Source organism: Mirounga angustirostris, unplaced genomic scaffold (assembly GCF_029215605.1).
Source record: "Mirounga angustirostris isolate CCGP_5_RB_7025 unplaced genomic scaffold, mMirAng1.0.hap1 SCAF_7, whole genome shotgun sequence".
NCBI classification, from domain to species: Eukaryota; Metazoa; Chordata; class Mammalia; order Carnivora; family Phocidae; genus Mirounga; species Mirounga angustirostris.
This window is the reverse complement of record NW_026991715.1, coordinates 7,097,716-7,110,603: the sequence shown is the minus strand read 5'-3', so window position 1 is coordinate 7,110,603 and position 12,888 is coordinate 7,097,716. Positions and strand designations below refer to the sequence as shown.

The window sequence follows — 12,888 nt, the reverse complement described above, 5'->3', positions numbered from 1 at the left end:
ATCAAGAGATTTTAGTTGCTGGAAGTGCTGTGTGGGCGCAAGTTCCCTTACAGAAAGATGAGCCCGCTCCTGCCCTTTGCCGATAGCCGGAGCCCTTCACATCCTTTTTCCAGTGGGGATGATTTATGTAGAGCCATTCATTGCTGTGATGACCTTGTTAGGATCCGGGAGCACTTTGGGCCGTGGAACTGAGTGGGATCCAGTCTTGGACCTTGGTTTGCCCATGGGAATGTTGCAGGATGGCCTTTACTGACCTCCTCTCCTCTAGAATCAGTTTGTTGCCTCCTGAGGCATGCATGTCTTTTTCCTACCAGGACTGTGGTTTTTCTAGGTGATTGTACTCCTGTCTTCTTGAGACATCCATCCAAGATGTCCTTAGTCCTAGGATGGTGGTCACAATAGCAGGAAAGCCAGATTCCTCCTCAGGTCCCAGATCCAGTTTCAGTTCTGCCCCTAATTCCCCGCTTCATTGTTTCTTACCTAGCGAATTTGAATGAGCTGAGAGAGAATATTCTTGCAGGAGCTGCTGAAAGCACCGTTACCTCTTCTCCCAGATAGTCTGAAACCCGCTGCGGTCTAATCAAGCCAGAGGAGACTAGGCTTACAGTGGGAGAGGTTACCTCTCATCCTGACAGGAACTGCCTTTTTTGAGGGCCCTTGGGGAGATTCCATCAACTGAGGGTGATGTCTTGGGTAGGAAGGCTCTGTGAAACCTAGAGCTTCGTGTGTCTGGTGGTGCTGGCTCTGCCCCTGGGCCTCTTCTGGGGTCCTTTGAGCCATGTCATCTGCTTATGGTTCCACAGTGTTTTGTTGTGATCTTATGGTCACTGGGTTGTGTGACTAATGTGCACCAGCTTCTAGACCCCCAGGGTCCAGTGTGGGAGCCACATGCCGTTGGTCAGGTTGAGATGTGCCCTAAGGGTCAAATGCACAAGGATTTCAAAGGCATATGTTAAAAAGAATGTAAAAATGTTTTATAATTTATGTTGTTAACATGTTAAAATTATAATATTTTGGATATTTGGGTTAAATGGAATGTATTGTTAACAATTTAACCTGTTTGCTTTTGCATTTTTTTAAATGGTTGCCAGAAAACTAAAAATTCAATGTGGGGCTCACATATTTTTGTTGGACTGTTCTGCTCTGTAAAATTTAGAGCCAAATTTATGGCCTTCTTAGAGGCAGGGTCTGCATTGTTGTAGGCGCGCATATTTCCGTATCCTTGTTCCTGGTTCTGTTATATGTTTCTTCCTTTCGCTGTAATTTGGGCACAGAGTTTGGTTTCCTGGATTCTTATTTGTTGACTCAAACCTTTTGGGGCTTGAGGAAAGGCACAGAAATAAAAAGACTAAAGGAGGGTCATGTCCTGGATTGTTGGAAGGGCCAGATGAGGTGTGTGGGAGCACTGAGGACAGCATCGCTCACTGCCAGGTGCAGGTCAGGTCTGGGTCATGGGCAGCAAGCAGACAGAGGCTGGGTTCCACTGCCCTGCCCAGGGGTTGCAAGGCCCCTGGGAGAGAATCCCATAGCTGAGTGTCCGGTAGTTCACCGGGCATTGCTCCTCCTCAGGAGTGTCCTTGGCAGGGTGGACTCAGGACTTCTCCCTGAAGTTCTCCCTCGCTGCCACAGAATCTGTGTGTGAGGACCTGGGGTCTTGTCAGCCCACTGCCGAAGCAGGCCCAGGGGTCTCTTGAGCCATGTGGTCTTCCCTAGTCTTGACCTTAATTGTCTGTCAGACCCTCATGAGTCTATGTCCTGCATTTGTCCAGTATCTGCCCTGTCCTCTCCCTCCTGGAATATTGCAGCCTCCACTTTTGTCTCCCGGCCCTTGTAAACTTCCCTCATATTGCTCAGATCTGCCTTCCTAAACCACAGACCAGGTGGTGCCACGCTCTGGGAGGCTTCCCCTGCCATTGGGAAAAGTTGCGGTATCCTTTCTCTGTGCCCCAGGCTTTCTGGCTTCTTACCTGACAAGCTGCGCACCTGCTCTCCTTCTGATTCTTGGCCCCTCTCCGTCCCTGGTGCTTTTCTATGTATCCATCAACGCCCTGCCTAGGAGCAAGTACTCTGAGCGTCCTGCCCAGGCAGGTGACCCTGCTGCCCACACCGTGCCCGCCTCTTACAGCTGCTTACACTGACGAGGCCCTGCTGCTACTTACAGGGCTGTGAGCTGCCACCTCTTTGTGTTCTAAATTCTGGGGTCTCATGATGCTGAGCTGTGATGAGTATGTAGTAAACGTGTGATGAGTGAGTAGTGTTCTCTGCCAGGAACAGAGACTGTTAGCTCCGAGGAGACTCCTTCTGGCTGGAGTACAAAGAGAAGGTGGCACGGTCTGATGAAGAGGGCAGGCTTGCTGCCACTTTGCTGACAGCATATGTGTCTTCCATTTTCTGAATGTCAATTTCCTCATTGTTACAGTGGGGGTTTAATGACCTGTTGCAGAGGTGGAGTTGTGCGGATTGCAGGAGCCATCCCGCAGAGCCTCCTGCATCTCTTCCCTTCTCTAGTCGTCGGACTTTCCCTCCTTGCATTGCACTCCCACTCCACATGGTTCACATGAGGCTACTTTCCACTGCTGTAATTTTTTGCCCATCTCTGGCAGGAAGAGCTAGAGCACCTGAACCAGGCCAGCGAGGAGATCAACCAGGTGGAGCTGCAGCTGGATGTGAGTGTTCCTCCTTTTCCTCACACCCTTGGGCTGGTCTCGGAGGTGTCTCCTTCTCTCCCTGTTCAATATGGTGGCAGGGGAGGGGGCATGTATGAAAAACAAGAGGGGCTGGGACCCACCCATATGCCTTCCCTCTGCCCTATGTCCCTGTCCCTTTTCCAGGAGGCCAGGACCACCTATCGGAGGATCCTGCAGGAGTCAGCAAGGAAGCTCAACACGCAGGGTTCCCACTTGGGGAGCTGCATCGAGAAGGCCCGGCCTTACTATGAGGCTCGACGTCTTGCTAAGGAGGTATGGCCAGCTGACATGCATTGCAGAATGGCCGCATGCAGAGCCTGGCCCTGGACTCTTCTGTCTCTGTGTGGAGTGGAAGACAGAACACTTTCTCATTTCCTTTTTCTTTTATGTCTCTTCCCTTTGGTTCATGTCTCTTTTCTTTGCTCATCCCTTCATTCCTTTACCCTTTTCCTCCCCTCTCTTTTTTTTAAAGCACAGATACTGTGGGTTCATTATTGGGAGACTGTAATGTAACTAGCTATAAAACAAGAAAAAAACCAAAATGACCGCAAATCCTACCATGTGCGTGTTTCATGTTTTTTGTACCTAGGGTTTGTTTTCGTCAAGTATGGTTAGGTGGCAGACACAGAGACAGCTGCCTTGAAAGAAGAGTTTATTACTTAACATTTCCAAGAAGAAAGGGCATGCCAAACCACGTAGGGGTCAGAAGGCACGTGAGGAGAGCTTGGCTCAGAGCCTTTATTGTGCTTATAATGAATGGGAAGGAATGGGTAAGGCAGGGTAGGCAACATTGAGCAAATTCAGAATTAGAGAGCTTGAATAAATGCGGGCTCTGGGCCATAGCGGTGGTCTCTGTGTTTTGGTACCTGGTCCAGGGGTAACATAGGGCAGGGGAGACATTGGCATGGGGTGTGAGAGTTAGATAAAGGGAGTGGTGGGATTTGGATTGGTTGGTGTGCATTCGACAAGTGTGCTCATAGAGGAGTTTACTGTGTTTAGGACTTAGCCCTAGGAGGGCCGCAAGGCCCCCGAGATGTCAGAGCACCATAAAATATAGAAAATAAAAAACATAGTTAATACAGCACGGATAACCCCTTAATTTTTTTGGTATATATTTTGCCAAAATGAGATGACCTGGTATGTGTTATTTTTATTCCTTTATTTTATTTATATTATGACATGGTTCCATGTCAATGAATATACATCCATGCTGTCATTTTTAAGACCTGCCTAATATTTCCTTACATTATTATTATTATTCATTTAATCAGTCCCCTCTAACTGAAAACTTGGGTTGGTTTCCATTGTTTTGTTTGGTAAGCATGGCTGTGACGAGTATCTCTGAGCACTTGTCTTCCTTCAGCTTACCTGCTGGACTGGAGTTGATGAAATCAGGGGCGTGCTTTCTGTGAGACGTGGTCCCTGTCGCTCACCACCTTGCAGCTAAAGTGGTGGGGATTTTTCTTTGTTCTCCCTAGGGTAAAAAAGGCCAGTGGCCTTTGTAAGTGCTGATTTCACACACTCACCCTCTAGTGTATCGTTTTCCAGTCTTTGTTTCTACGTTTATTTCTTTTAAGTCCTATCCTTACAAAATATTCTTTATAGAATTTTTTTTTTTTTTTGCACTTACGCTCAGTGCCGTTTGGGCAGTGAAGCTGACCTTGCACTGGGCCTTCCTCCTCCTCTTGTCCTCGTCCTCCTAAGATGGGTCTCCCCGGGCGGGCAGGGGTCCATGGGGCCCCCCGCCCTGATGGCCCGCTCTTCCCAGGCCCAGCAGGAGACCCAGAAGGCAGCGCTGCGGTACGAGCGGGCGGTGAGCATGCACAACGCCGCCCGGGAGATGGTGTTTGTGGCTGAGCAGGGAGTCATGGCCGACAAGAACCGGCTGGACCCCACGTGGCAAGAGATGCTCAACCACGCCACCTGCAAGGTGAGCCAGGCGGTGCCAGCAGGTCTTCTCGGGTTCGGCTGCTTCCTTTGCTCTCCTTTCATCCCATCACCCTCCTGCCTCATCTCTCTTCTCCACTCCAGCCTTTCCTCAGCTTCGATTCTGTTTCAGGCGAAACCTCTTCCTTGCTCTCTGCCCTGTTTGGGCTTTGCTAGTGTATCTTGTGAATTGTAGTTTGTGTATCATTTCTCAGCTACTCAAAGGAGAGTGGGGAGTGGGAGGACCCTGCTATCAGCTGCAGTCTGCCACCTTCACCTTGTATAGACGTTAGTCCATTGGGGTCGTTACAACAAAATAATGTAGACTGGGTGGCTTAACAGCAGTTTATTTCTCACAGTTGTGCAGGCTAGGAAGTCCAAGCTCAGGTGCAGGCCGGTTTGGTATCTGGTGGCGAGGGCCTGCTTCCTGCTTCCTAGACAGCTGGCGGTCTTTTCACCGTGTCCTCATGAGGTAGAAGGGGGTGCGTGGGAGCTCTGCAGGACCTTTTACGAGGGCGCTTATCCCATTGAGACTGCCCCCCCCCATAACCTGATCACCTCTCAGAGGGCCCACATCCAATGCCATCACCTTAGGGGTTAGGATTTCAAATAGGAATTTTGGGGGGATACAAACATTTAGTCTCTAGCAGCAAATGCCAGCTCCTGAAGGATGGTCATGTCTCGAGGGGCAGAAGCGTGGGTCCTCAGTGAGTGATGTGTGTCTTCTGCCCCGTCTGGGCCAGGTGAACGAAGCGGAGGAGGAGCGGCTTCGTGGTGAGCGGGAGCATCAGCGGGTGACTCGGCTGTGCCAGCAGGCTGAAGCTCGGGTCCAAGCCCTGCAGAAGACGCTCCGGCGGGCCATTGGAAAGAGCCGCCCCTACTTTGAGCTCAAGGCCCAGTTCAGCCAGATTCTGGAGGTAGGGGAGTAGTGGGAGAGGGGGACGGTATGTGAACCAGGCAGGAGGGGGGCAGGGATGGAGAGTGAAGGCAGTTCAAGGGATGCCTCTCTGGGCCATCTGCCAAACCAGTGTGGTGGGACAGGTGCTTGGAATGACCCACAGGAGTGGGAGTTGGGCTTGGAGAATAGGTACTGGCGGAGAATGGAATTGAAAGGAGGGAAATGAGAAGAAGTGGGAATCGGGAAACCAGGGAGAATGGGGACAAGGAACTGGCCAGCCAGGGGAAGGGAACAGTGGGGAGAGGAGGAGTGGGTGGGAATGAAGACCTGGGGGGAAGGTCTTAGAGGTCAGGCTTAGGTGAGGAGCAGGGCAGGATGGCTGGGGAAGAGGAATCAAAGAGGAGGAGTGAAGGGGGGGCTGGGCTGGGCGGGGTGGAGCCCCGCGGGTTTGGGTTGGCTGGTCTGCGAAAGGAGGCACTGTGCAGAGTGCTGGTGAGGTTGAAGGGACTTGGCTCCAGGAGCCATGGAGCTGCCCGTTGGATCGCCTCACTCTGTTCCTCTCTCTGCAGGAGCACAAGGCCAAGGTGACAGAGCTGGAGCAGCAGGTGGCCCAGGCCAAGACCCGCTATTCAGTTGCCCTGCGCAACCTGGAGCAGATCAGCGAGCAGATTCATGCCCGGCGCCGGGGCCAGCCCCCTCATGGCCCAGGCCAGCGGCGCTCCTCCCCCGTGGGGGCAGAGGCTGGGCCTGATGGTGGGGAGGACGGGGACAGTGGGATCATTGAGGGGGCTGAAGGCGGGGGCCTGGAGGAGGGCAGTAGCCTGGGGCCTGGGCCTGCCCCGGACACAGACACACTTAGCCTGCTGAGCCTGCGCACGGTGGCCTCGGACCTGCAGAAGTGTGACTCGGTGGAGCACCTGCGGGGCCTCTCAGACCACACCAGTCTGGACGGCCAGGAGCTGGGCTCCCGGGGCGGGGGCCGGGGGGGCCGCCACCAGCGAAGCATCAGCCTGTAGTCCACGCTCAGGGTGGCTCGTTCTCTTCAGCACCACTGGCCCGTGTAGGGCCAGACAGGCTCCAAGCTACCTCTCCTCAGGTCCTCGCTTCCCTTGGAGAGGTCAGGTTGGCCCTTGTCTCTGGTGGATTTCTCCCTGTCCCTGCCCTCCCAGTTCCCTCCTTGCAGGTGGCAGCTCTCTTTGCCTTACCCCTTCAGAAGGCTTCTCTCTGGCTCTCACGTTTGCCCTCTCCCTGCTAGCTCCTCATGGCCTGATGCCGTTTGCTGCCCCCTTTCTGCTTTCCTTCCATCTGTCTGGCTTTCCCCTCAGGGAACTTGGTCTAGAAGGCACAGGGAAGCCCGTCAGAGATGCTGGGTCCTGGCCTCTTGGCCCCCTAGCTCGAGGAAATAGGTGTCCCTTCCACCTCCCCATGTCCCGAGGGGGTCTAGGGATGCTACAGAGCTCTTCTGGCAGCCCTGTGCCCTAGGCCTCTGTCCCAGCCTGCCCATCTGGAACCTGTAAAATGCACTGTAGGACTGTGTGCCTCTGGAAAACACTACTGATCCCTACAGTGCTCCCTCCTCATGATCGAAGCCACTTTGCTGTGTCCCGCAAAGCAGGACTGGAAGGGTACCAGTGTCAGAGAAGGTGAAACGCAACCGCACTGTCAGCAAAGAGGACCCCACGCATTCCAAATAGGCTCCCATGTGCATGGTGTTTCCCCCAGCCGGGCTGGGCCGTTAACATTGCTAAGGTGCTCGTGGGTCTCTAACAGGGTCCATGTTGGGAGTTGGACATGTAATGAGGTCCTGATGGTTGAGGCCCTCGCCATTCCTGCTGCAGAGTTGGGTTTACTTTTTCTGGGTAGAGGATGTTGAGCTGAATCTCAGCACCCTCCTGCAGGGTGGAGTTAGGGAATTTGGTGCTCAGTTGCTCTCCCTCTCTCTTTCCCAAACCAAACGATACCTACTCCAGGATCCCTAGGGGGAAGTGCTCAAGTTTGGCTGCAGAGCCTTCTCTGATGCAGGGAGGGGTTGCCCTGGGTGAGGGGACCCACCCTCCATGGGGAGCAGCTCTGGGGGTTTGGTGGTGCTCTGGGCTATTTGGGGGGAAGGGTGGGGAAGCCACGCCAGATCTGGGTGCCTTGGGAGAACTGGTCCTTCCTGCCTTCCCACCCTGAGAGGCCTGAGAGCTGGACTCCGGGCAGGATTGCTTGTGCCTAGGGCACTGTGCTGCTCTGGTCAACTGGGAGGAGTGGGCTTCCACGTGGAGGGTGTCTCCCTCTGCCAAGGTGGTCACTATGAGAACCACTGGGTTTGAGGTGGCCATGGTGGAGGGAAGAAAGGGAGGGAGGACGTGGGCCTGTGTGTGTGCGTGTGCTGGGGGAGTGCGTGTGTGAGTGTGAGTGTGCGAGAGAGAGAAGGGTATGCCCCTGATTTTATTTAAATAAAATAGTTTATGTAACAGTAATGTTTGCTGTGCCTGTCGGGAGGGAGGAAGAGAAGGGCAGAGTGTGTGTGGGGGGCTCTTTTGCTGGGGGAGTCAGGGCAGGGGAGATGTCCCCTCCTCCCACCTGCCAGGCAAGGAGGGGTCTGCAGGGTGGGGAGGACATTGTCAGCCACTGGTGGTCTAGGAAAGATGGGGGTGCCAATCCTGGGTGTGTCGACGTAGGCGTGAAGGAAGGGGAGGGACGAGAGTAGGGTTGTAAGAGACTTAAACTTCAGGTAGAATTTTTGCCTCCTGCAATGTTGGGACGTACTTATACTAAGTTTTTTTTTGTTGTCTATCTAAAATTTAATATAGATGAAAGGTGACACTCAAATCACGACTTAACCTGTTGTGGGGTGCAAAGGATTTGAGTGTGTTTGGACCCACAGCCTGTGAAATATCTAGTGGAATCAGGTCGGGGAGGGATGAGAACTTCAGGAGCCGTGGACGTGTAGAGTGAAAGCTTTGGATTGAGCACCGTCAGCCTCAGCCCCAGAGGTGCGCCTACATTTCGAGCCAGGTGAGGAGGGGGTCAGCCAAGGGTTGGAGAAGGCACTGCAGGGAGGAGGGCAGGAGACCCACCGGAAACTTGATGGGGAATGGGTGTCCTGAAGGCCCTTGGGCAGAGCGGAGGCCAGAAGTTGGGATGGAAGGGCAGAGCAGTGACCCCGGTGATCTCAGATGGCAGATGGGCCATCGGGAGCCGCTGTGTCCTGAACATGCACTGCAGGTACGGTCCAGGTGTGACACTGCCTTTCCCAGCCTGGCCTTTTTTTTTTAACCAATTTATTTTTCTCACACTTCCAGAGGATAAGTCCAAGGTCAAGCTGTCAGTAGGACTCGTGCCTTCTGAGGGTTGTAAGGGAAGGATCGGTTCCAGGTCTCTCTCCTTGCAGATGTGTCTTCTCCCAGTGCCTTCATCTGTATCTTCCCTGTGTACGTGTCTGTGTTCACATTTCTCTCTTACAAGGATACCAGTCCTATAGGATCAGGGTTCACCCAAATGACCTCATTTTACCTTAGTCACCTCTGCAAGGACCCTATCTCCAACTACAGTCATGTTCTGACTACGTTACAACTTCAGCATATGAATTCCGAGGGAGACACAGTTCAGTTCATAACAGCAAAAAAGACAGTCATCCCTCTAAACAATGTAAATGGTATCTGATCCTGTTCTTCCCATTGCAACATCACTGGACTTAATCTACCATTTTGCTTATCAGAATGCCCTTCAACTGACCTCTCTTCCCAATTGAGAAATAAAGTGTGGTAAGGCAGATGGGTGCCAAAATATTCCCTTTATTACTGGAAAAGTTGTTAATGAGAATGCATGGTCTGTGTCCTTGGACAAGTAGGCTTTCTGAGATGACACCCCAGGGTCATCCTTCCCTGCCCAGTCCTGCAAGTCTCTTGGTGTGAAGGAGCCCCAGAAAAGAAGGGCTGGCTGTGCCCACCCAGTTCTCACCAAATCACCTACGAGATAAGAGTGGAGAGCTGGCAGGACAGTTGAGCTAATGGTGCTGCTTCCATGTGGAAGAAAACAGCCACGGCAAATATGCCCCCCCCATCCTAACAATAGTGTCTTGTACTTACCCAGTGTGTCTTGTGCCAGGCATGTGAATTTACCCGTTCCCACGACAGCCTTATGAGGTAGGTAGCACGATGACTGTTTTCACAGATGAGAATACAGGCATTGTGGGGATGCCTAGTTTGCCCCCAGCCTTGTAGAAGTGAATGGAGACATTTGGACTTGAGTCCACAGGGACCAGAGGTGAGAAAGTGGCGTGGGCGTAGTCACCCTTAGGAAGTTTTACTGGGGAGGGGAGCTGAGAAATATCAGGAGGCTCAAGGAATTTTGTTTTAAAATGAACAAGAGATGGTCAAATTGGGGGGCGGGGTGTCTCATTTTCCCCATTCCTGTATGATGTCGTAACACTGAGTAGTAAGTTCTTCTGAACTATGTCCTCTCCAAGTGAGCAGTTGGGCCTCAGTCTCCCCAGCACTTAATACATGCCCGACACTTAAATATTCAGTAAACATGCTTTTGCATCTCCCTCCTCCCCCCAGTCCAAATCTGTGCCAGGTTACTTTGTTAGACCCTGGTTGGGAGGTCAGCATCTGTATCCACAGCCCTATGATCACATCTCCACATCTCCAGGGGACTGTTCTCAAATTTCTCTAACCTCCAATTTTACCACCTCTAGGTGCGCCTACCACTACGCCAGGTCAGGGGGTGTTAGCCACAGTGAGCCGTATTAGTGGCTTCCAGATGCGGTGAGCTTCAATTAGGAGGCCTCCTTCTGTCTAGTGTTAGGGAAGGAGGCCTTTTTATAAAGGTCCCAGTGAGGTTTGGGGGAGTCACCCTTTGCCTCCGTGTGCGGAGCGAAGGCGGGCTTCTCAGGATGTCACGGTCCTGCCTTGTCGGCAGAGGGCAGCAGGCACCAGAACGGCGATGGAGAGCAATCTGAGTCGGCTGGGTCTTGGTCCTGATTTTCCTGCAAGCCTGTGAGGTTTGCCTCCTTCACACTTGGCAGGTGGTCCTGGGAGCCTGGGGTGGAGGGGGGGGGTAGGAAATGGGGTGTATGCATCAGAGTCCAACCCTGCCTGTCCCCACCTGGGCTTCTTGCATCGCTCATGTGCTCGGGATGGTCTGTCGTGTGTGAAAACTGCTTCAGGTGTGGGGGGGCACCAGGGTCATTTGAGGCCAGATGTTCTGCGCTTTTTTTTTTTTTTAAGATTTTCTTTATTTATTTGACAGAGAAGAGTTATTGAGAGCAGGAACACAAGCAGGGGGAGAGGGAGAGGGAGAAGCAGGCTTCCCGCCAAGCAGGGAGCCCGATACGGGGCTTGATCCCAGGACCCTGGAATCATGACGTGAGCCGAGGGCAGATGCTTAACGGCTGAGCCACCCAGGCGCCCCATGTTCTGTGCTTCTTGATGCCCTATTCTCCTCAGAACTCACCTCCTTCCTTGTCCTCCTTAGTGCCCTGTCCCTCTACCCTGCCTCAGCCTCCTTGCACATTGCCCTCTTGGGAAGTCCCTTTGGCTGCCCTCTACCACCACTTCTGAGCCTTGGTTTTCCACTCTGTCCACCATCCCTGGGCCCTAGGCTGTGACACTGCACTGTACCCTTAATTAAGGGAACCAGGGGACCATTTCGCTGGCTGGCAGAAGGAGGTGTAGTTTGTTAAATATTTAGCAGGATCCTAGAGTTGCAAACACTGTGGTAGGACTTGTTACGAATACCAGAAAGTATAATAATCGTGGGTTGGACATCGAGTTAAGGAACACAGGTGGATAAAGGTAACAGGTGATACAGGGCAGTAAACATGTTTATTTTTTAAAAAAGATTTATTTATTTGAGAGAGAGCAGGGGGTAGGGGCAGAGGGAGAGAGAGAATCTAGGCAGAGTCCCCACTGAGCATGGAGCCTGACTTGGGGCTCTAATCTCACAACCCTGAGATCATGACCTGAGCTGAAACCAAGAGTTGGACACTTAACTGACTGAGCCACCCTGGTGCCCCAGACAAATCGATGTTTAAGAGGGCTGCAGTCAAGGAGAGGTCTGGGAGGTTAGGAAACAGAACCGAGGGCTTTGAGCAGGGAACTGCTCTCTGAAGCTCTGGACCAGTCCCTGTCCTCAGGCTGGAGAGTAGTGGTAAGAATCTTCCTCTTACACTCCCTTCTACCAGTCCTCTTGCCCCCATGCCTTACTCTTCTGAAATTGTCCCAAGCTTCTCTGGTCAGGGCCTGTGGCCCACCTGTCTTGGTATTCTCAGGGTGAGGCACAGGGCACTTTTCACCAGACATCTGTCCATTGACTTGCTTATACTTGTCCTACTCTTGGCACAACTTTTCTCCCTGCTTAACCTGCTAGACTTCTGCCTGTGGTTTGAGGCCCAGCTCATGTGGCCTTGGGCCAAATCCCCAGGGTTCCAGTGACTTCTTGTAGGACTGGCTCAGTGTCACTCCTGGTGTCATCCCTGACTCCACCTCACTCAACAGCTAACCTGGTACAATAGATGTTCTACAAAATAGAGTGACCATACATCATGTATGGTCTAAACTGGGACACTTGAGTGTGAAAGGGGGCAGATGCAACCCAGGACTGACCATGCTGTCCTGAGAGAGCCGTCATTGGCCTGCCTCTGCCACGCAGGGCTGTGTGCATATGGATGAGGCACTTAGCTCCTCTGGGCTTTGGTGTTCCAGTCTTCAAGAAGGGGGTTCCAGACTGGGTAAATAACATCTTAGCTTATCAAAAGCACTAAAATGATATGGCTGGTGGAGGAGGTTGGGGCCTGTGAGAGGTGTTTTGGTGAAGGCTGTGAGATGGTGGATGTGTTTGTAGAAAGTTATGGGGTCAGAGCACGAGAACTCCAAATCCAGGGTTGGTTAGGGCCCAGACTGGAGGCAGTAAAGAGCTGCTAGACATTTCTGCTTTGGACATGGGGTGATGTCGAAGAACTTGGGCAGTGATGTTTCCTTCCTCAGAGTGGGCAGGTGGTTATCACCCATAGTGGAGATACACCAGCTGACTTATTCATCAACACCGTTGGGAGGAGGGGTATAAAAATAAGTTTCTTCCCCATTTGAGACAAGAACATTTTGATCTAGGATGGAATGGAAATTAGTACTGTGAAGTTTGTAAAGAGCAGACCGTTCATCCTTTCCCAGCCGCTGTGGTGTCCTTCTTGGGCACCTTGTCCTTTTTCCTCTCTCCTTGTGATTTCTGCAATAACATGCTAAATAGGGTCTTCTCCACACCCAACAGGGCCTGTCCTCCTGCGGTGAGGCAGGAACTCTTACAGGGGTTGGGAGACTGAGAGAGGAGTGGAGGAAATAGTAGAAGTTGAGGGTTTCCTGGTATGAGGCTCCTTGAGCTGCAGGACTC

At 52.3% G+C, this 12,888-nt stretch overlaps 1 protein-coding gene across 1 annotated transcript in view; it reads left to right on the top strand.

Annotated features, from left to right (window-relative positions):
* Positions 1–12,888, top strand: part of SH3BP5L (SH3 binding domain protein 5 like) — a 43,191-nt gene that overhangs the window by 4,399 nt on the left and 25,904 nt on the right. The window contains exons 3-7 of the mRNA XM_064595722.1: positions 2,604–2,666; positions 2,832–2,960; positions 4,456–4,617; positions 5,357–5,530; positions 6,081–8,930. Of these exons, the coding sequence (XP_064451792.1) occupies positions 2,604–2,666; positions 2,832–2,960; positions 4,456–4,617; positions 5,357–5,530; positions 6,081–6,527 (975 nt within the window). The 3' untranslated portion in view covers positions 6,528–8,930. The remainder of the gene's footprint in view (positions 1–2,603; positions 2,667–2,831; positions 2,961–4,455; positions 4,618–5,356; positions 5,531–6,080; positions 8,931–12,888) is intronic.